The 21,681-nt window shown below is 39.2% G+C and overlaps 1 protein-coding gene across 1 annotated transcript in view; it reads left to right on the forward strand.

Annotated features, from left to right (window-relative positions):
- Nucleotides 1-21,681, forward strand: part of LOC127214786 (melanoma inhibitory activity protein 2-like) — a gene marked incomplete at its 3' end in the record, with an annotated part of 99,890 nt that overhangs the window by 65,003 nt on the left and 13,206 nt on the right. The window contains 2 exon segments of the mRNA XM_051175048.1: nt 7,564-7,622; nt 8,747-8,987. Of these exon segments, the coding sequence (XP_051031005.1) occupies nt 7,564-7,622; nt 8,747-8,987 (300 nt within the window).

Here is a 21,681-nt window from a genome sequence, read left to right on the forward strand (position 1 = left end):
TTAATGTTTGAAATGTTGCTTGTTTTCTGTGGATTGGGTTGAGTGTGCTGACACCATGTAACTGTCCTGAGGCACCTCTTTCTGAGGTAGGGAGTTGAAGTGTCTTCAGACTGGTGTTCATGTTCTTGGTCTTGCATACTGATAGGAATGGAGGGTGAGACCTAACTAATGAATTTCCCATCAGTGGGTTGAATCAGTGATTTTTCTCTATTCAGTTGGATTTTGCTTAGGTGTCAAGGGACAGCATAAGAACTCATTCTCTTGCACAGAGCTGTAATAGTGACTAGAATGGTTCCCTAGTGTCATTGGGGAAAGCCAGTGGTCAGGAGGTGTTTCTGCTCCAGACAGAAAGCAAAGCTTCCCCCTGTTCTGTTTCTACATTTTTACAACATGTATTTCTACCTCATCATTCCCATTTTATTCTTGATTGAGCAGATTTAAAAGAACTTACGACTGGTATTTATTTACATTAAAGTTTTATATTGAAACTTTTGTAATCTTGACATCATTAAATCTCTGTTTCAACCCATTTTGCTGCTTTCTCTTCCTGGACCACTATTTTACCGTCTGTTAGCTATTTCTATTCCCAAAATGCTATTAATTTTACCGTGCATAAAAGCATGCATAATTGTTCTATATCTGACCTAAAATTTACAATTTATGAAATCGAACTCATGATTTAAGGTCTAATTCTGGTCTGAAGTAATCACATACTAAATTTCAGTCCCTTTCTCTGTGAATCCTAGAGACCAAGTTTTATGCTATGCCATCATTTGCTCTTAGCATCAATACAAGAGCCTGAAAACATTTAGTTTCCCTTACACTTTGGGTAAATGAAGTAATAATGGGAAGGGTGAAAGCTCAAGAAATTGAACTGTGCATTTTTTTTGACCAAAACAAATGTATAATAATAGGATACATGAGTAACATTCTCTGCTTCATCTTCCTTTAAAAACAAAACATAAAAGCAATATATAATCCTTAGAAAGTTAGACAATGGTAGATACAATGGAAAACATCTGTTCAGAAGCGATGTTAACAACTCTTCAGAGGATGCTGCCATATGGCTTTTGTCCTTCAACTGCCTTTTTTATATAGATTCTTATATTGACAGCATATTATTTATTTATATAGATCCATGAACATATTTTTAAAATATTTTTTTTCATTTCACATAGAAACAGCATATTCTTCTCACTCTCCATCTGCACAATGAAGCACTTCCACCAATAAGGCCATTCCTCCTAATAGTGCCACTCCCTTTGGGAGCCATTTTTTCCCAAACCACCACAGTTGGCCTCTCACACAGATTGTGAGACATTTCCTCCACCTCTTTTTGTAGGCAGGACTACTTGTAAGGTTAAGGTTTTGTTGCTGAGTTGGTCTCTCAGTCCCTCCATTTGAAGCCCCACCTGATTATAGAAAATGGCCAGTACAGGATCTAGATCCTTTAACTGTGGTCAGCCTTGTAGTTTCCTGGGAGTTTCTATTGCACCAGATTTCTTGTTCATCCCTGACATTTCCCCACACAATCTACAAATTGCTTAGGGTCCAGCTGGAAAGGTCAGCAGCACATGACAAAAGAATATCTGTTCTGTCTCCATCTGCTTTGAGAATCCTAATGAGGAACACTGTTGTATTTGTGTCAATTTATTCTCTGCCCTGGCAAGGGGAGTGGAACATGTCAGTGTCATTTGGATCTGAAAATGGTCTAGGAATAAAATAAAACTCATCAAGTTTTCCTGGTTTAATTTTCCTGTCTAGATAGGCCAGTATCCTCTACTTTGGAATCCGGGAAGAGTTCCAGCAAACATAACCCTGGGGTAAGTATTGGACATTGAAATCTACCCGTGGATCCACAAGGAGTTTCTTGGTTTGATTAGAACAAGACAGAGCTCTTCTACTGTATGATATCTCCATATTTATGAAATATACCTGAATGTAGCATTAACCCTTTCATTGTTGGCTTATAACCTGGGAAATTGTACAGATCACATGCCAGGTATTGATGGTCCATGTAATCCTAGCATTTTGGCAGGAGGATGGTAATTTGAAAGCCAGTTTGTGTTGTATAAGCAGATCTTGTCTCAAAAACTACATACCCTGGAGAAATGGCTTACAGGTTAAGAGCCCTGCCAATTCTCCTAGAGGACCTGGGTTTGTTTCCAAGCACCTGAGTGATGGCTCCCAAAACTTATATCCTGTTTTAAGAGATCTGAAGCCCTAGACTACCCTTCCAGAACACTGGATGTGTGTAGTATGCAGACATACATGATGGCAATATACCAATTCATGTGAAATTTAAAAGAAAAATAAATAAGGTACCTAATACTTTAAAAAGTTCAACGTTTAGATGAATTTCAAAATTTCTTTACATGCTGTACACTATTTCAGATATTTCTTCCTTGATATCTTATTTGAATCTTAAAGTTTATTTTAGTTTTCAAATATAGCATTAATTTTGGCCATTTTGAAAAATCAACATCTTTACCATTTTCCTTTTATTGGTGTGTTTTGTAAAAGTTTCTTTTATTTTTATGTCCCCCCCCTAGAGACAGGGTTTTCCAGAAGCTATGAAGCATGTCCTCGAACTCAGAACTCACACTTTTCACCAGACTGGCCTCGAACTGGCAGACATCCACTACCTTTGCTTTCTGAGTTCTGTTATTTAAAACATGTGCTACCACCCCAAGATACATTTCTATTTTTAGAGTGTCTTTTTGAAGTGTACTTGCATTTTAGGATGAGCTAAATATAGTGTTACTACCTATCATGCTTAAAGATTTCTCTTGAGTTATTTAAAATACTTAGGATAACAAATAAGGGGTTCCTACACTTCTGTGAAAAACTGCCTGTTCTCATGCTTTCTGAAGTTCCATGTACTGCTTTCTTTTATTCCTTTCACTTGCTATAAAGGAGCTGTGAATCAAACAATTTCACTGATTGTTGATTGCCACTCTGTTACAGAAATCAACTTTGCCCATTTCTGCCTATGCTGAATACAAAGCTTCTTGACAAGACTTGAATGTTCCACTGGTTCCTGAGGTCAGATGCCCCAGAGGCCGTGCCTTGCCAGGGGATCCAGGTTGCCATGCTCTGCTTCCAGGAAACATCTATGGAGATGCTCCACAGTATGATACACCAAGGGACTTCCCAGGCCCACCATTCCCTCCTATGCCAGGTAGGCTTTTGTAAAGGACCATGTATGTGCATCAGTATTTATCATTGCTTCCTTTCATGTTTGCTTCCTGTTAGTTTAAGAAACACAGGCCAGAACGAACCTGAGGAGGAAAGGGTTTATATGGCTCACAGGTCACTATTCAGCAAGAAAGGAAGTCAAGACTTCACCTTAATCCACCCTAGGTAATTAGAATTTAATATGTCCAGTGTTAGATCAGATAATCAATAAATTCACAAGCACATTTTCCTTGTTTTATTCCTCCAGGCAGGGTTTCTCTATAGCTTTGGAGACTTTCCCAAAAATCAGTGTGCAGACTAGACTAGCCTTGAAATCACAAATATCCATCTGTCTCTGCTTCCCAAACGCTGGGTTTACAGTCTTGAGGCACAAATGTTCTGCTACAAGCAGTTTCACCTTAAAATATTTGTGTGTTATTTGACAGAAATGTTTTGAGGCCATTATAGTAATTAATTATAGTTGTTTTTCTTAAGATATCTGACTAAAATATTTTAAATCATTTCTCCTGAGTAGTAGTTCCTACAGGATCATATTTAAAATCTAAGATCATAGTTATTAGTTGAATTCATTGAAATATTTTCCTACCATTACATTTTAAAAGAAATGTAATGTACTGCTTTTACATTATACTTTCTCCTTTGGAATCATGAGTTTCTACACAGTTAATTATGTTTTTAAGTAATATTTAAGAACCAGCTTAGTTGTCCTAGGTATCTCTCTCTCTCTCTGTCTCTCTCTGTCTCTCTCTCTCTCTCTCTCCTCTCTCTCTCTGTCCTTACCTCTGCTCTTAAACTTCTATTGGAATGGCATGAGTTTTGTTTGGGAAGTTTTAAGTTAGTCCTTGGCATTAGAGGAAATGTTTCTATTAGGATATCAGGTCAGGATCACTGATATGCATGTTAAGTTTGAAAGTTTTACTCCTTGGAAAAGCTGTTTTACAGTAAGTGTGGATTAAATTGAGATCTTTTTATCTGCCAAGTTAGGACAAACAAACCCGAAAGTGTTGTTGATGTTCTTATTATTCCTAAGTAGATAAGAAGTCCAATTTTGAATGTCAAGTTTTATATGTGAGAACGAATATTGTGATGTAAGTGTTTGGATAACAGAGTAGGGGCTAGAGTTAGTGTTTTAATAAGTGTGCAGTACAGGATTTCTTCTACCACTATCTTTTACCCATCTCTTTGAGCAGGGAGAAATGTGTATGAACCAAGTTGCTTTCCACCTTATCTTCACCCAAGAGTTGGGTTCTTTCCCCCACTCCCATATCCTCCAGAAATCATCTATGGTGATCAACGTGGCTATTTTCCTACAAGAGTCTTCCCTGGTCCACCATTTTCCCCAATGCCAGGTAAGCTTTTCTAATGGTTCTCGTGTATGTCAATGTTTATCTGTGTTTTCCTTCAAGTTTGCTTCCAGTTACTGTGTTAAAACTATCCTTAACCAACGTGAGGTTGTAAGGGTTTATATGGTTCACAGGTTATAACCCAGCCACAAGGGAGGTCAATGCTTCACCTTGATTCACCTTAGGGAATTTTGAATTTTGATTGTTTTTTGATAGGTCAGAAAAATCAGCAATTTTACCAGAGGGTTGGTTTTTTTGTTTGTTTGTTTGTTTTGTTTTGTTTTCCTCAATTCAAGGATTTCCTATCACTTTGGAGCCTGTGTTGGAACTCTATCTGCATACTAGTTTAGTCTGCTTACCTTCCAAATTAGTAGAAACACACCTGAAACTGATGGTGAAGTTACTATTTTTCCTACCTAGGTGAGAAGTATTTATTTGAGAGTTGAAATATGTTGGTGTTAGTGTGTGGATATCAGGATATGGGCTTGACTTAGTGGTTGAACAAGTGTGTAGTATGTGGTTTCGACTTGCATTGTCCTTTACCCATCTCTTTCAACAGGGAGAAATGCATATGAACCATGGGGATTTATACCTTACCTTCCTACAAGAGCTAGGTTCTTCCCCCCACCACTGTATCCTCCAGAAATTCTCTATGGAGATCCAAGACATTGCATGCCACCATGGGATTTTGCAAACCCACCTTTTCATCCATTTCCAGGTAGGCTTATGAAAGTCCACATATGACTCAATATTTATCAGCTTTTGTTCAAGTTTGGTTACTATTACTGTGAGAAACACAGGCCAGAACAATCTTCGGGAGAATAGTGTTTATATAGCTCACATTTTACAGTCCAGCAAAAAAGAGTTCAAGGCTTCACCTTGATCCACCTTAGGGAATTTTGAATTTTACTCTAGTATGACAGATCTGAAAATCAGTAATTTCTCCACCAGATTTAACTTTTAGAATTTTTTTTTCCAATGCAGAGTTTCTCTATAACTTTGGTGCCTTTCCTTGAACTCTCTCTGTATGCTAGGCTTATATTAAACTCATAGTGATCCACATGTTTCTGCATGCAAGTTACAGGGATTAAAGTCCTGTGCTAGCAGTGCCCAGCTTCAAGCAGTATTTAGGTTCAAATTATGAGTATTTCATTTTATACAAATGTATAAGTGTAAGGAGTAAAGTTTTTCTTCCTGCTGCTGATCTGTGCTGCCACTGAGCCAGCCCCAATTAACACACAGAGACTCTGTATTTGATATAATGTAATTGGCCTGGTTCTAGTTTCTTATCAGCTAGCTCTGTCTTAAGTAGTAACCCATTTATGCTGATCTATGTATTTTCACGTGGTATAACCGAGAGCGGAGGAAAGGAGGTTATGTTCTCTCTCCACTCTCCATCTTGACTCCCCCTTTCTATTTCATCTTTCCTTCTTGTCTCCTAGTCCCTCCTATCTTCCTTTCCTATTGGCCAACAGTGCTTTATTCATTAACCAGTATGAGAAACATATTTACAGAATCGCATCTCCCATCATATAAAGGCCATTGCTTAAAGTAATTACTTATATTTTTGTCTTAAGATTACTGACAAAGGTGTTTTAAAGTATTTTACTAAGTACTAGTTCCAACATGATCACATTTAATATTTAAGATCCTATTATTTGTTGAATTCCTGAAATTCCTTCCTACACTTACATTTTAAATTAAAAGCGGTTTGTTTATTTTACAGTATAATATCCCTTAAAGCATCACACATTTCTAAACAGTAAATCATGTTTTCAAGTAGCAAACAAGATGCAGCTCAGTTGACCTAGGTGTCTGCCCTCTACACTGTCTTCTTGTTTTAAGCTTCTAGGAGAATGAAATGAGTTTTGTTTGGGAAGTTTTAAGTCTTTTGCTGGAGAAAAGTGGATCAGTGGTTAAGACTGGCTCCTACATCAGAACACAGTACTTGAGCTTTGTCCCCAGCATCCACAAAGAGCTTCACTGCAAGGCACTTCTCCTTCCAGGGCTGATTTCATTCCCTTTTAGCAGCTCTTCTTGGCAGATACCCATTGACTCTGGCATTTCTGAAATCTTATTTATTTCTGTGTATCTCATGCATGCCTGATACCTGATAAGGTCAGAGCAGGGCACTTGAGCCTTTGGTAACAGAGTTCAAGACTTTTGTGAAGGGCAGTGTGCTTGCTGGGATATAAGCACAGTCCTATGGAAGAGCAACCGTGACCCTTATTCCTGAAGCCATCTTTCCCACCCTTTATTGTTATGTCATATTTCAGGCATGTAATCTAATGTATGTTTTTGAAGTTAGTTTTGACCCTTATTAAGGGTTGCCTGTGTCTGTACATAATAGAAATTTTATTGTGTTTCATACCAATCATCTCATTGTTTTTAGTCCATTTACATTTATCATATTAACCAGTAAGTAAATTAGGCAGGTAAATGTCAATGGATATGTAAAAGAATACCAGAAATATAATTTGGGAAATTGTTCTTAATGCATGATCTCATTTAATCATTTAGTATTTAGTAGATTGAATCTGTAAGGACCTATTCAACTATCTCACTACCCAATGAAGGTGAGAAAGGTGTGTATCTATTGTAGGTACTAAACTAGCTAACATTAAGAAAGAATAAAATTCAGAAATTTAAATGTTCATTGTGTATTTGTTGAGTTATTTATTAGGGAAATTTTTACATTATAGTATATTCTATATGCTTAGGGCAAGGTTGGCACAGGTAGAAGGATGGAACTGGGTGGTGCATCCTGAGTTGTTTCCTTAGGCTGGCAGGGCTGAATAGGTCAACATCACCCTGCAAAAGGATATCTGTGCTGTTTAAATTTCTCCTAGTCTGAGGCTGCTTTTGGCACCCTAATGAAGAATATTATTGTATTTAGGTCACGTTGTTCTCTGTCCCAGCAAGGGGAGTGGAATATATCAGGGTCATTTGCATCTGTTAATGGTCTGGGAATAAAATTAGTACTCATGTAGTTTTGTTTTGGGGGGCTGTAATTTTTGTCTAGATGGGCCAGTACCTTCCACTTTGGAATCCGGAAAGCGTGCCACCAAACATGATACTAGGGTAAGTATTGGAAATTGAATTCTACCTGTGGATCTACAACTAGTTTCTTGGTTTTATTAGAACAAGGATTGAGCTCTTCTACTTTGTTATATTAATAAAATGCACTTGCACTTAACATTAACACATTCATTATTGGTTTGTAACTTTCTGTGAAATAGTACGGAACACAAGGCAGGTTTTGATGGCCCATCCTATCATTTTGGCAGGCTGAGGCCAAGCATGGTAATTTGAAAGCCAATGTGGACAATATGACTATATGAACTAGCATTTGTCTCAAAAAAAATATAAGCTTTAGAAATGACATACACTTTAAGAACACTGGTGGCTCTCCTACATTACCTGGATTTGATTCCTAGCACCTGAGTGTGGGCTCACCACCCTTCTTAACTCCATTTTAAGAGATATGAAATCATACTCTATCCTTCCAGAATATTGAATGTATAGAGTATGCAGATATGCATGCAGAAAAAAAAACACATTCCAGTGAGATGAAAAAGTATTAAAATAAACAATCTCCCACTTTACAAAGTACAACTTTTAGATGAACTTCCAAGCTTTTTTATGTACTATACACTATTTCAGATTTCCTTCCTTAAAATCTTAATAATTATGTATTTTCTTTACAAATATAGCATTGATTTTGATCATTTTGATAATATTGATTTCAACCTTTTTCTTATGTTTTGTGTTTGATAAAGGAGTCTATTTTTTTCCTGGAGTTAGGGTTTCCCATTAGATATGTTGCAAGTCTGGGAACTCACTGTATTTAAAAAGGACAGAGATACAATCCCCCACTACTGAATTTCTTGGATTAAAGGCATGTGCCCTCTCTTCCTGATGTATTTATATCTTAAAAAGTGTAGTTTTTTCATGTAGCTGAACTGTGTTTTTGTTTTAGGGTGAGCTAGGTAGATTGTTACTAATATGCTTGAAGATTTCTGTTTAATTAGTAAAACTAAGTAGGATATCAAATAAGCTGATCCTACACACATGTGGGAAACTCAGACTGTTCCCAGACTTGCTGGAATGTCATGGACTTCCTTTTCTTTGCCTGGCACTCCCAGTAAAGGAGCTGTGTCAAGCCACTTCACTGACTGTTGATGTGGATTATCATTCTGTTACAGAAGGAAACGTTGCCCACCACTAGACCTCCTGCAAACAATGCAGCTGGTCATGGGTTGACTCCTCTACCTGTTCCCGGGCTTAGAGTCCCTAGAGGCTCTAGAGGTCCCAGAGGCCCTGCCTCTCAATATGATCGAAGAGGCTGGATCCCACCACCTCCTCCTCCAGGAAACATCTGTAGAGGTCCTGGACAGTATGTCCCACAAAAGAAATTTGCAGGCCCACCGTTTCCTCCAATGTCAGGTAGGCTTATCTAAAAGTCTCTGTATATGTCCATTTTTATCTATTCTTTCCTTCAAGTTTGATTCCTGTTACTGTGAGAAACACAGGCCAGAACCAACTTAAGGAGGAAAAAATTGCATGGGATCACGGGTTACATTTCAGCAGCAAAGGATTTAAAGGCTTCAACTTAATCCATCTTATAGAATGTTGAATTTCAACTGTGTTATGATAAGCCAGAAGATCAGTAAAATTACAAGCTGTTTTTTGTTTATTTGCTTGTTTTTGTTGTTTTTTTCCTCCACATTGCAGGGTTTCTCTAGCTTTGGAGCCTGTCCTGGGACATTCTCTGTAGATGAGGCTTCCCTTGAGTAATGGAGATCCACCTGTCTCTGCTTCCCCTGTACTGGGATTAAATTCAAGTTTCAAACATACCCAGAAGCAAATAGTATTAGGATTAAAACTATGTGTGTTTCATTTGTTAGTAGCGAATTGAGGCAATTATTTCAAATAATTATTAAATATGGACTTACAATTATGGACTAAAGTGTTTCACAGTATTACCTCTAAGCAATAGTTTTCACATGATCGTGTTTAAAATCCAAAATCAGTTTATTATTTGGTGAATTCATGAAATTCCTTCATACACTTACATTTTAAAATACATGTAATTAGTTGCTTTTACAGCATAATTACCCCTTTGACATCATGTGTTTGTACACAATAAATCATGTTTTCAAGTACTAGAAAAGAACAAGCTCACTTGTGCTTGGTGACTTTTCCCTGCCATGGCCTCTAGTCTTAAGCTCCTTGGAGAACGATATGTGTTTTTGGAGTGAATTTATTCCACTGGCATTATAGGAAATTTCTCTTGTCGAATGTCAGGACGATATTATCATGGGACTGTTAAGTGTGAACGTTTTACTGTATTGAAATCTATTTTAAAATAGGCCTTCAGCATATTGAGATCTGGCATAGCTGCAAGATCGGACAAATACAACTGAAATCATTGGTGATGTTCTTACTTATTAATCATATGTAGCAAATAAGTCCATTTTTCAATGTAAAGATTTGTTTGTAAGATCAAGTATTATATGAGTGTTGACATATTACCACAGGGGCTGGAGCTATTGGTTTAATAAGTGTAAGGTATAGGGTTTTACTTTCCGATGACCTAGACACATCTCTTGAAATTGAGAAAAGTGCATGAACCTATGGGCTTTCAAAGTTTCCTCAACAAAAGTGCTGCATCTTCCCAAACCCCCACATCCTGAGTGTAGAAATGATCTCCCTCCAGAATCGATTCCACTTTCCCAACATGCACATGAAACTCCATCCTACACCAGGAACCTCCAGAAACACAAGGAGACCTGGCAATTTCCATGGCAATAATTTATTGTCATTTGCACTCTGACAACTGATGTTCCTTCTGTGACTCTGTTGTGGTTCAGAAGGAAGCTTAATACAATTAAATTTCAGAATAGTATTTTGGAAAGAAGGATAATTTAAATACTATCTTATGAGTCAGTTATTTCCATTTATTTCACTATGGATAGTAAAATTTACATTGATTACTACCTCTTATGTGATGAAGGGAGTTAGGCATACAGTCTTAGTAATGAGGATACCTTAAACTCTACCCTCTGTGTCCTTACACCAGAAATGCATAGAACATCTGGTTGTAGACAATTGTAAACGTAAGTGTAGCTACAATCAATCAAATTTTAATTGAAGTAAATTCTTATTTTACAGTGTTAATATTAAAACCAGCTTGTGTCCCATAAACATGGTTCCATAAATGAGTACTTTTTACTCTGTAGTTCCAGAGGGAAGGGTCTGAGCTGGATAAATGGTGGATCAGTGGTTAATACTGGCTCCTCCAGCAGAACTGAGGACTTGGGCTTTGTTCCCAGGATCCACATATAGCTACAGTGCAAGGCAATTCTCTCTGTTGGGCTGGTAGTACTCCCTGTTAGTAGCATATCTTGGCAGATATACCATGATTGTGGCATCCCCACTATCTTCTTTCTATGTATCACATTCATGTGTAATGTATGAGAAGGCCAGAAGTGGGCATCAGAGCCCCTGGAAGTGCTGTTACAGATTGTTGTGAGCTGTTGTGTTGTTGCTGGGAATTAAACACAGGTCCTAAGGAAATGCAGCCTGTATCCTTAAACACTGAACCCATTTATCCACAACTTTCATGTTGATAGGAGTGCCATCTAATGTGTGTGTGAAAGGGTAATTGTGGTGACATAGTAATGGTTTCCTATATTTGGCCATAGTACAAACTGTCCTTTGCTCCCTAGGTATCATCTCATTGGTCTCTATTTGCAGATGATATGATAGTTTACATAAACGACACAATAAACTCTACCATGGAAGTCCTACAGCTGATAAACACTTTCATCAAACTAGCAGGATACAAGATAAACTCAAAAAAAGTCAGTAGCCCTACAATTTTCAGACGACAACAAGATAGAGAAAGATATCAGAGAAAAATCACCCTTTACATTAGCCACAAGCAACTTCAAATATCTTGGGGTAACATTTACCAAACAAGTGAAAGACCTATATAATGTCTTGGTCGCTCAAAACAAAGAAATTAAAGATAACAGAAAATGGAAAGATCTCCAATGCTCTTAGATAGGTAGGATAAACATAGTAAATATGGCACCTACAGATTCAATGCGATCCCAATGAAAATCCCACCACAATTCTTCACTGACCTTGAAAGGATAATAATCAACTTTATATGGAATACAAAATACCCAGGATAGCCAAAACAACCCTATAAAATAAAAGAACTTCAGGAAGCATCACCATTCCTGACTTTAAGCTCTACTACAGAATTATAGTTCTGAAAAAAGCCTGGTATTGGCATAAAATAGACAGGTAGACTATGGAATCTAATTGAAAATCCTCATATTAAACCACATACTATGAACACCTGATTTTTGACAAAACAGCAAAAATTATACAATGGGGAAAGGACAGCATCTTCAACAAATGATGCTGACACAATTGGATGAGGGTGTGTAGAAGAATGCGGATAGACCCATGTCTGTTGCCATGCACAAAACTAAAGTCCAGATGGATCAATGTCCTCAACATCAATCCAGCCACAATGAACCTCTTAGAAGCGAAAGTAGGAGGTACCCTTGAACAAATTGGTATAGGAGACAGCTTCATGAACATAACTCCAGGGGCACAGACACTGAGACAAACAACTAATACATGGGACCTCTTCAAACTTTCTGTAAAGCAAAGGACACAGTGGACAAGACCAAATGGAAGCCCACAGAATGGGAAAGATGTTCACCAATCCTATATCCAACTAAGGGCTGATCTCCAAAATATACAAACAACTCAAGAAAATAGTCAACAAAACACCAAATAAGCCTATTAAAAAATGGGTTAGATAAATGAAGAAAGAATTCTCAATAGGGGAAATCAAAAAGGCTGAACGACACTTAAGAAAATGCTCCACATCCTTAGCCATCAGGGAAATGCAAATCAAAACAACTTTGAGATACCATCTTACTCTTGCCAGAATGGCTAAAATTAGAAACACAAGTGATGACTCATGTTGGAGAGGTTGTGGAGAAATGGGAACACTCCTCCACTGCTGGTGGGAACACAAAATCATACAGCCATTTTGGAGATCAGTATGGCAGTTCCTCAGGAAAATGGGAATTAGTTTACCACAGGACACGGCAATCCACCTCTTAGACATATACCCAAATGATCCACGTCCATGCACAAAAGACATCTGTTCAACAATGTTCTTGGCAGCACTATTTGTAATAGCAAAAACCTGGAATCAACCTAGATATCCCTCAATTGAAGAATGAATAATGAAGATGTGGCACATCTACACAATGGAATACTACTCTGCAGAAAAAATTAATGGTATCTTGAAATTCGCAGGCAAGTGGATGGCACTTGAAAAAAACCATCCTGAATGAGGTAACCCTGTCACAAAAAGAGGAACGAAGTATGTACTCACTCATATATGGATGTTAGACCTAGATCAGTGGATCACCAGCCTATAATTCATACCACCAGAGGAACTAGTATACAAGGTATATTCTAAGAGATTCATGTAAAGTCCCTCAAAGAACCAGGAAGGGATGAATCCCCCTGTGCTCTGGGAAGCTAATGGAGAGAGAAGTAAGAGAAAATGTGGGAGAGGAAAGAAAAACACGTGCGACCAGGAAGATTGAGCCCAGTTAGGAATAGAAGACAAGAGAGAGAAAGAGAGAGAGAGAGAGAGACATAGAGAGAGAAAGAGGGAGAACACAAAAGAGGGAGCCAATATTGGTTTGAAGATAAAATTGAACATAAAGAAATGTCTAGAGAACTACAAGACTGCCACCAACTAACATATTGAGCTTCCGTGGAAAGGCTACCCTGAATGCCCATCCCAGAGATTGAGGTCGACAACTAACTTTTCTATGGAAACCTCATCTAATGTCTGTTGGAAACAGGAGCAAATACTCATACATACACTGAGTAGAACTAGAACCCAGATGGAGATGGAAAGGACAAGGCCAGGCTGCAGAAACACACAGAGACAGCTTACCTGAGCAAGGAGGTGCTAACAGGCCCTCAGATTGATAGCTGGTAAGCCATCATGGGACTGACTCAGGTCTCACTGAATATGAGTCTCTGCCAGAAAGACTGAACAGTCTAAGGGACCTCAGACAGTGGAGCCAGGATGTATCTCTGGTGCACAAAAGGACCTTGTGAACACATCCCCCTTGGAGGGATAACTGCCTTAACCTAGAGACAGGAGAGAAGCCCTAGTTCCTACTTCATATGACCTGTCAGATCTACATGACCCTAACTGGATGGCATCACACTACATATGGTATTGGTGTGTGGGGATGGGAGGGGAGGGTGGTTTGGTGCAGGTGAGAGGGCAGAGAAGGTAAAAGTGAGGGAGGAAGGGAGGGATTGAAGGAGGGAGAGAAGAAGTGAGGGAAGGAGGAAGGAAGTGAGGGAAGGAAGGAGGGAGAGAGGGAGAGGGTACTGGGATGGACATGAAAAATAATAAATTAAATAAAAAAATATTTGGCTCTGAAGTGTAAGTCAAGGACAAGTTACTGGGGCAAGGATTTCTATTTTTGTTTCCACAGAATATGAAAAATTGTGGATTCCTGTCAGACTAATGTGGTTTGATCAAGGCACACCACCTTAAACAGAGTAGCAGGTGATCTTACATTCAAAACAGCTGGACAAAGCAGCCTTACAGACTACAGCAAGGTTTTCTGTATCTTCTTAGAATCCCCCATGACAGAGCCCCTTACCAGCAGGAGGTGGATTTGAAAGAATGATGCCCAAATTCCCAAATATTGTCTAATGATTGTTTTCATTTAAATAGACTTGGTTATAAAAAATAAATAAAGAAATATATAAAAGAAATTGAAATTTTCATGGGGCGTGTGTTGAGTTATGTGTAAAGATATTATGTAAATAAAAGTACATGTGCTATTATAAGCTAATGGTTACCATATTAAGAACAATGGAAATGGATGATGCATCTGCAGATGTATTTCAGGCTGACATGTCATGATTGTCTTAGAGCCAGCTATAAATGTCAATAGCACAAATGAAAAACAAATCTTTTCTGTTGCATTTATACAAGTTTGAAGGAGATTTTCCCATCATGAGAAACTATTATATACTTGTCGACCTATTTGCAGTCCAGACAAGTAGATAGGAACATGTCAGTATATTTGAATCTGCAAATGGTCAGGACATAAAGGGAAAACTCATAAATATTACTGGTATAATTCTTGAGTATCATGTCATAGATTTCAGGCCATTTAACCACTCCATTCATGCTGTGAACGATATACGGATGTCAGCTAATGCATCTGTGTGTATAAGGTTAGTTTTGACACCAAGTATGAGGCTACTTTTTTCATAGGGATAAGGGGTGGTATTGTATTCCTGTAGCCCTATTTTCTATCCAGACAAGGGGAGTGGGACATATAAGTGGTATTTGGATTGGGGAAGCCTGAAAATAAAAGGAGAAATCACTAATTTTCCTGGTTTAACTTCTAGGTGAGCCATGGTACTCAATATAGGAGTCCAGGAAGAGTGCAACCAAACACGACCCCCGGATAAGTTTTGGGCATTGGCATCTACCCGTGGATCCACAAGGAGTTTCTTGGTTTCATCAGACCAAGACTTGAGCTCTTGTGCGTTGTGATATTTATTAAGTATACTTGCACCTGGCATTAATACTCATTGTTGACTTGCAGCCTTCTGTGAAATCGTACCGAACACGTGCCAGGGATTGATGGCCCACATGTTCCTACCATTTCGCAGGTTCAGGCAGGAGCATGGTATTTTCAAAGCCTGCCTGGGCTATATGGACAGAATGTGCCTTCAAAACCTGGTAGAACTGAAAAGGCATACACTATTAAAAGCACTCACTGCTCTTCTGAAGGACCTGGATATGATTCCCAGAAACTCTGTGGTGGCTCACCACCCATCTTAACTCTAGTTCAAGAGATCTGATGTCCTATTCTGCCCTTCAAGAACGGTGACTGAAAACAGCCTGCAGACATACATGCAGTGAAAAATGCCCTTTATATGAAATGGAAAAAAAATGCTAACAAAAACAACAGAAAAATAAAAGAAAAAAAACTGATATCTCCCACATCAACTTTTACACCTTTTAGATGACATTCCAAACTTGTTTACTTGGAATGCTCTATTTCAGACTTCCATCCTGCAAATCATTGTGGAATCTTCATTTGTATCTATATTACTTTTCACATACAGCCTTGATTTTGTTCATTGTGAACATGTCCTCATCTCAAAAGTTTTCCCATTTGTGTGTGTCTGATAAAAAGTGTCTTTATTTTTCCACTCCAGAAAGGTTTTTCCATTAGAGATGATTCCAGTCTTCGATCCCACTGTATTGACAATGTGGCCACATACCGACAGGACTATACCACTATCTGAACTCTAGTCCATGTATTCAAGGCCATTGGCTCTACCTACCTCCTGGTGCATATCTATTTCATAAAGTGTCTATCTATCTAGATCAGCATGAACTGAGTTTTTGTTTGAGAGTGAGCTAGGGAGAGTGTAACTGCCATGTTTATTGATTTGTGCTGAACTAGTAAACCTAGTTAGGAGAGCTAATAGGCGGCACCTACACACAAGTGGAAACCTGGGGCTGTCCATAGATTTCTGGAATGTCATGGAATGCTTTCTTCTGTGCCTGACACTCCCAGGAAAGTAGTAGTGAAGCTGACTACCTCACTGACAGCATATTGTCACTCTGTTACAGGAGACACATTTGCCCACCTCTGGCTATGGTGCACATGACGCAGCTGGCCATGACTTGACTCCTCCACTTGTTCCTGAGCTTAGAGGACCCGAGGACCCTGCCTTTGCAGTGGATCCAAGAGGCCAGATCCCACCACCCACTCCTCCAGGAAACATCTGTGGAGGTCCTGGATTGTATGTCCCACCAGTGGACTTTGTGGGCCCACCATTTCCGCCAATGCCAGGTAGGTTTTGTTTTAAAAGTCTTGAGTATGTTTCAATGTTGATCTCTGCTTTCCTTAAAATTTGGTTCTAGATTCTGTGAGAAACAGTGGCCAGAAACAACTTGATAGGGAAAGGGTCGTGAGGGATCTCAGTTTACGGTCCAACAGTCTTTGATGTCAAGGCTTCACCTTGATACACATTGTGGAATTTTGAAAATGAATTGTGTTCTGCCAGGCCAGTAAAACTGTAAATTTCCAAGTTGTGTCTGTTTTTATTGCCTGTTTTTTCTTTTTTCCTCTCCACCTCACATGGTGAGCCTGTCCCGGAATTTTCTGTTCATCAGGCCTCCCTAATATCATAGATAGCCACATATATTTTATTCCCAGGTGCGGAGAGTAAATTCCTGGGTCACACATGCCCATCTGCAAACCGTTTTCAGATGAAATTTCTGTGTCTTCATTGATGAGAATGTAACGAGGCCAATATAGCATGTAATGACTCGATGTTTTGGCTAAAAATTCCAGAGTCAATTACGTCAAAGTTTTCCCCCAAAGTCATTGTTCCCACCCAATCATGTTTAAAATCTAAAATACATTTACTATTTTGTTGCTGTGAATCATGTATCCATGTGTCTATAACATGAAGAAGAAGAAGAAGATCCAATCAGTGCTCCTAGGTGTCTCCTCTCTGCCATGGCCTCTAGTTTTATGCACCTAGGTGAATGATATGCCTTTTTGGGGGTGCAAGTGCTTTCTCTGACATTACAGGGAATTTCAATTTTAGGATGTCAGGTTGGTCTCATGACAGGAATGTGAATTCTGAAAATTTACTCCATTGAAAAGCTCTTTTACCTTAAGTCTTCAGTGCACTGAGATCTCATATAGCTCTTTAGATAGGACAAGTGCACCTGAAAGTGTTAGGGATGTTATTTCTTATAAATGCTATGTACTTAACAAGTACATATTTTCACTCAAGATTTATTCGTTTGATCATGTATTGTGGTGTTGAGTTGGGCACATCAAAAACATGGTCTGGAGCTTTTGGTTGCATAAGTGAACTGTACAGGGGTTCACCTTCACTGTCCTATTACTAAATATTGGATCCTGAAACGTGGAGGTGCCGTGTCACATTCCATCTTACTTTCCCCAAAGAGGCACAGTGTCCTCACTCACACATCATGAAAGTATATATGAGCCCCCACCAGACTCGATGCCCCCTTGCCAACAACCAGCTCCCGAAAGTGCAAACTGCACATGCAGGCACATCCTGAAACACAAGGAGACCTGGCACTTTCCATGGCAGTCAGTTCTTCTCATTGGCTGCTTAGGTGACTGCTGTTCCTTCTGCACTGCTGCTGTTGCTCAGTTGGAAGCCTAATGCAATTAGAATTTCAGATTAGTTTTTGGAAAGGAAGTGTGATATGATTACTAATCTTATGAGTAAGTTATTTCCCTTTGCTTTCAATATGGATAGTATCTTTTAATTGGATTATTATGTGCAGTCTGAGTATTGGGGATATCTTCACCACTACTATCTATTTCTTTAGACCAGGAATGTGTAGAAACATCTGGTTCCAGACAAACGTATAGGTACCTGCAGCTATATTCACTCAAGTTTTAATTGAAGTAAAGTCTTATTTGGCAGTGTTAATATTAAACCCAGGCAGTGTCCCATCAACATGGTTCCATAATGAGTATATTTTACTCTGTGCTTCCAGATAGAAGGGTCTGTGGCTGGAAAAAAATGGTAGGTGACTGGTTAGTACTGGCTCCTCCAGCAGAACTGAAGACATGGGCTTTGTTTCCAGCATCTACATAGAGCTTCTGTGCAAGCACTATTCTTTCTTGGCCTGGAAGTATGCCCTGGTAGCAGCCCTCCTTGGCAGATATCCCATGTATGTGGAAATGCTTCCATCTTCTTTCTGTGTATCACATTCATGTGTGAGGCATGTGAAGGACAGAAGAAGCCAGCAGAGACCCTGGAATTGCAGTTACAGATGGCTGTCGGCTGCAGTGTAGTTTCTGTGAACCAAGCACGGGCCCTAAGGAAGAGTCGACTTTTCCCTTGACCATTTGACCACACCATTCATGCTGTGAGCGATATATGTGTTACAGCTAATGTGTGTGTATGTGTATGTGTCAGGTTATTTTTGATGCCATAGTAATGCCTTCCATTATCCGGCCATAATACAAACTCTCCTGAGTTCCATGGGTATCATCTCATAGATGGCAGGCCATTTATATCCATCCCGTTTCCTACAACGATATGAAGCCTGCCGAAGTCAGTGGATATTTAAACGACTACCTGTAAAATCATTTGTTTTCTTGTTCTTAATTACTTATCTTACTCCATCATTTCATATTTAGTAGATTTAATCTGTCGGGATGCCTGCTTCTATCACTCATTATACACTGAATCAGGAAAGGTGTTTATCTGTTGTAGTTATAAATGCAATGGACATAAAGAAATAAAATAATATTAAGAAATTGAACTTTTCATTGTATATTTGTTGTGTTATGTGTAAGAGTACTCGAACATAACAGTGCCTGTCCAGTCCTGAAGGAAAGGTTGGCATACCATGCAGACAGGACATGAATGCTGAATCTCTAGTTGTTCTTTAAGGCTGATAAGGCAAGATTGCCTAAGAGCCAGCTGTACATGTCACCAGCACACTTCAAACCCATATGTGTTCTATCGAAATTCTCCCATGTCTGAGGCTGATTTTGTCACTGTGATGAGCATTGCTATCGTATTCCTGTCGCCCTGTATTCTATCCCGACAAGGGGAGTTGGACATGTCAGTGGTATTTGGATTGGGATACCTCCTGAAAATAAAGGGAGAACTCATGAATTTTCCTGGTTTAACTTCTAGGTGAGCCAGTGTACTCAACATTGGAGTCCGGGAAGAGTGCCACCAAACACGACCCCATGGTAAGTTTTGGGCACTGGCATCTACCCGTGGATCCACAAGGAGTTTCTTGGTTTCATCAGAACAAGACTTGAGCTCTTGTGCGTTGTGATATTTATTAAGTATACTTGCACCTAGCATTACTACTCATTGTTGACTAGTAGCCTTCTGTGAAATCGTACAGATCACGGGCCAGGGATTGATGGCTCACATGTTCCTAGCATTTCGCAGGTTCAGGCAGGAGCATGGTATTTTCAAAGCCTGCCTGGGCTATAGGGACAGAATGCGCCTTAAAAACCTGGTAGAACTGAAAAGGCATACACTATTAAAAGCACTCACTGCTCTTCTGAAAGACCTGGATTTGATTCCCAGAAACTCTGTGGTGGCTCACTACCCATCTTAACTCCAGTTCAAGGGATCTGATATCCTATTCTGCCCTTCAAGAACAGTGAGTGAAAACAGCATGCAGACATACATGCAGTCAAAAATGCCCTTTATATGAAATGGGAAAAAAATGCTAACAAATACAACAGGAAAATAAAAGAAAAAAAATTATCTCCCACATCAACTTTTAGAACTTTTAGATGACATTCCAAACTTGTTTACTTGCAATGCTCTATTTCAGACTTCCTTCCTGCAAATCATACTGGAATCTTAATTTGTATCTATATTACTTTTCACATACACCCTTGATTTTGTTCATTGTGAACATGTCCTCATCTCAAAAGTTTTCCCATTTGTGTGTGTCTGATAAAAAGTGTCTTTATTTTTCCACTCCAGAAAGGTTTTTCCATTAGAGATGATTCCAGTCTTCGATCCCACTGTATTGACAATGTGGCCACATACTGACAGGACTATACCACTATCTGAACTCTAGTCCATGTATTGAAGGCCATTGTCTCTACCTACCTCCTGGTGCATATCTATTTCATAAAGTGTCTGTCTATCTAGATCAGCATGAACTGTGTTTTTGTTTGAGAGGGAGCTAGGGAGAGTGTAACTGCCATGTTTATTGATTTGTGCTGAACTAGTAAACCTAGTTAGGAGAGCGATTACGCGGCACCTACACACAGTTGGAAACCTGGGGCTGTACATGGATTGCTGGAATGTCATAGAATGCTTTCTTCTGTGCCTGACACTCCCAGGAAAGGAGTAGTGAAGCAGACTACCTCAATGACAGCATATTGTCACTCTTTTTACAGGAGACACATTTGCCCACCTCTGGCTATGGTGCACATGATGCAGCTGGCCATGACTTGACTCCTCCACTTGGTCCTGAGCTTAGAGGACCCCAGGGCCCTGCCTTTGCAGTGGATCCAAGAGGCCAGATCCCACCACCCCCTCCTCCAGGAAACATCTTTGGAGGTCCTGGATGGTATGTCCCACCAGGGGACTTTGTGGGCCCACCGTTTCCTCCAATGCCAGGTAGGTTTTGTTTTAAAAGTCTTGAGTATGTTTCAATGTTGATCTGTGCTTTCCTTAATATTTGGTTCTAGATTCTGTGAGAAACAGTGGCCAGAAACAACTTGATAGGGAAAGGGTCGTGAGGGATCTCAGTTTACGGTCCAACAGTCTTTGATGTCAAGGCTTCACCTTGATACACATTGTGGAATTTTGAAAATGAATTGTGTTCTGCCAGGCCAGTAGAACTGTAAATTTCCAAGTTGTGTCTGTTTTTATTGCCTCTTTTTCTTTTTTTTTCTCTCCACCTCACATGGTGTGCCTGTCCCGGAATTTTCTGTTCATCAGGCCTCCCTAATATCATAGATAGCCACATATATTTTATTCCCAGGTGCGGAGAGTAAATTCCAGGGCCACACATGCCCAACTGCAAACCATTTTCAGATGAAATTTCTGTGTCTTCATTGATGAGAATGTAACGAGGCCAATATAGCATGTAATGACTCGATGTTTTGGCTAAAAATTCTGGAGTCAATTACTTCAAAGTTTTCCCCCAAAGAAATTGTTCCCACCCAATCATGTTTAAAATCTAAAATACACTTACTATTTTATTGCTGTGAATCATGTATCCATGTGTCTATAACATGAAGAAGAATAAGAAGAACCAATCAGTGCTCCTCTCTGCCATGGCCTCTAGTCTTATGCTCCTAGGTGAATGATATGCCTTTTTTGGGGTGCAAGTGCTTTCTCTTACATTACAGGGAATTTCACTTTTAGGATGTCAGGTTGGTCTTATGATAGGAATGTGAATTCTGAAAATTTACTCCATTGAAAAGCTCTTTTACCTTAAGTCTTCAGTGCACTGAGATCTCATATAGCTCTTTAGATAGGACAA

Source organism: Phodopus roborovskii, unplaced genomic scaffold, assembly GCF_943737965.1.
Source record: "Phodopus roborovskii unplaced genomic scaffold, PHOROB, whole genome shotgun sequence".
Taxonomy (NCBI): Eukaryota; Metazoa; Chordata; class Mammalia; order Rodentia; family Cricetidae; genus Phodopus; species Phodopus roborovskii.